This window comes from Peromyscus maniculatus, chromosome 7 (genome assembly GCF_049852395.1).
Source record: "Peromyscus maniculatus bairdii isolate BWxNUB_F1_BW_parent chromosome 7, HU_Pman_BW_mat_3.1, whole genome shotgun sequence".
In the NCBI taxonomy this organism is placed as follows: Eukaryota; Metazoa; Chordata; class Mammalia; order Rodentia; family Cricetidae; genus Peromyscus; species Peromyscus maniculatus.
Window position 1 is genome coordinate 61,323,262 of NC_134858.1, and position 2,474 is coordinate 61,325,735.

At 51.9% G+C, this 2,474-nt stretch overlaps 1 protein-coding gene across 3 annotated transcripts in view; it reads right to left on the minus strand.

Moving 5' to 3' along the window:
- Nucleotides 1-247: 247 nt before the first annotated feature.
- Smad6 (SMAD family member 6) overlaps nucleotides 248-2,474 on the minus strand; it is a 73,024-nt gene continuing 70,797 nt past the window's right edge. For all 3 annotated transcript variants that reach the window (XM_042281100.2, XM_006971434.4, XM_076576486.1), the window contains one exon: nucleotides 248-1,204. In XM_042281100.2, coding sequence (XP_042137034.1) covers nucleotides 672-1,204 — 533 coding nt within the window. In that variant the 3' untranslated portion in view covers nucleotides 248-671. The remainder of the gene's footprint in view (nucleotides 1,205-2,474) is intronic.

Consider the following 2,474-nt stretch of genomic DNA (forward strand, 5'->3'; position numbering starts at 1 on the left):
CACAAATCCTCTCCCCTTTTCTTTCCCCTTTGTTCTGCAGCTTTGAACTACCGATGCCCCTGCCTCCACTTCCCAAGTACTGGGATTACAGGCTTGTGCCACCATGTCCAGACAGCTCCCTTTTCAATAGACTCCCAAATTCAGTAAGAACTGAAACCATGTCCCTGATGGCTTGGAAGCCTACTGAAGTCCTGAAGGTTCCTCTTTGTAAGAAAGAGAGCTTTAAAAAAAAAAAAAAAAAAAAAGCTATAATGCAAACACTTTATTATCAAGAGTGACTGGTATTAGTTTTGTCTGGGCATTAATATTTTTAAAAAAACCATACACCAAACCCAGGCTTTCCACCTAGTTCTGCTGTATAATTTTCTTTAAAAAAGGAAAGAAGGAAAGAAAGAAAAATATATCTGTATTGAAAGAATTACAAGCCAAAGTGCGTCTTTCTTTTTTCTCCATATACACACATTGCACCATATATAAATAATTACGTTGTAAAAATGACTCCATAATTACAAGTATAATATATATTTCCATATAATATATAAAACTTTATATTAAATCTAGGTAGATGATATCTGGGGGGAGGGCGAGGTTGTCCCTGGGGTGGCGTCTCTGGGCGCTGACCCCCCCACCGGAGGTGGGGGGGACGCTGCGGCGCAGTGGCAGCCATGATGCTATCTGTGGTTGTTGAGGAGGATTTCCAGCCAACAGGGGCAGGAGGTGATGAACTGTCGAGAGTAGCAGGGTCCCCAGCCCTTGGCGAAGCTGATGCGCACGCTGTGTGGGTCGTAGGGGCCGTGGGCGGCGTCCGCATGCTGCAGCAGCCCTGAGCGCTCAAAGTCGAACACCTTGATGGAGTAGCCCGGCGGCACTTTGCGCACGACCAGGGCGCGGCCTCCGGGCGCATCCAGAGTCGGGGAGTTGACGAAGATGGGGTGCTCGCCCCGGTTGTAGGCCCACACGCCGTCGGGCTCCTTGCTGAGCAGGATGCCGAAGCCGATCTTGCTGCGCGTGCGCCGCACCGACTCACTGCGCTGCTCCAGGTTAAGCTGGCCCAGGCAGAAGCCGCTGCCCTGAGGTAGGTCGTAGAAGATGCTGACGGCCTGGTCGTACACCGCATAGAGGCGGCCCACGCGCGTCCGGTGCTCCCAGTACGCCACGCTGCACCAGTGGCTCGGCTTGGTGGCGTCTGGAGACATGCTTGCATCTGCAGGCCAAGCACAGGAAACGGCAAGGTTACTGCGGGTGCGGAAGCGAGGGGAGTCTAGGCAAGATTTTCCATGTTCTACCAGCATACGTGTGCGAACCAACCCACTGTGTGCCAGACCGTCAAATAATGTAGTACACAGTGGGGATTTATCTCTCTTTTTATTTAAAAGAAAAAAAAATCAAGACGTGTGTGTGTGTGTGTGTGTGTGTGTGTGTGTGTGTGTATGTGTGCGCGCGCGCGCGCGCGCATGTGTGCTAGGGTTCAAACTTAGGTCTTCCAGCTTGGCATCTTTACCAAATGAGCAGCCCCCTACCCCCAACACACACACACACACACACACACACACACACACACACACACACACACACACACGATGAACTTACAGTATACAAACCAAGCTGCCTACTGTGTGCTAGACCCTGGGATACACAGATATAAACCACATCCAGCGCCTGTCCACTATAATTTTACATCTCGGAGAGATAAACACCAACAAACACAAATAGAACCTATAATCTACCAAGCAAGTGTAGCAGTCTTATAGGATCCTGTCTCCAAGGCCACCAGGGCCTGCCCAAAGTGCACAGAGGCCCACCAGGATGTGATTCGGACCCCTTAGTCCAAGACTCCACTCCAATAGAGCTCCTCAAGGGGCCTCCAGCATAGGACAGGGGTCAGGTAGGGACTTCTTAGAGTAAGGCAAGGCTGCACACTTTGCAGCCTTCGATAAATAAGGCATGGCGGCATGTACTTACTGTCTCAGGTACTCAGGAGGTGGAAGATGCAGGATGGCTTTGAACCAGCCTGGGCAACAGAGTGAGACCTCCCAAAGAACAATGCTGACACTCCCTGCCCCAGCTCCCCTGTGATCCTTACCAAGTGGACTTTCCGGGTCTCTGAGACCCACAGCCCCTTCTGAGCAGCATCCCTTGGCAGTTGCTAAGCGCTATTTTAAAAAGTGGGTTTTGCTCTCCAAAGGATGTGGATGTTGTCTGTTCTGAGGTGTGTGCTGCTCCTTTCTGGGCCTCAGCTGTTCCCACTGTAGGGCAAAGCCGTGACCCGTGCTCTGTCCAGCTGGCCTTGAAACACTGCCCCCACTCAAACGGGGGGGGGGGGGGGAGGAGTTCCCCCATGCGTGAGGACCTGATACAGGTGGGTCTGTCTTAGAAGGCAGTCAGTCCCAGAGCCCTTGCTCCTGGGTACGGCCCGCTTTTCAGATGCCAAAGCCTCTGATGTCCTGTCTTTGCTTTGGGCTCACAGCTCTGAG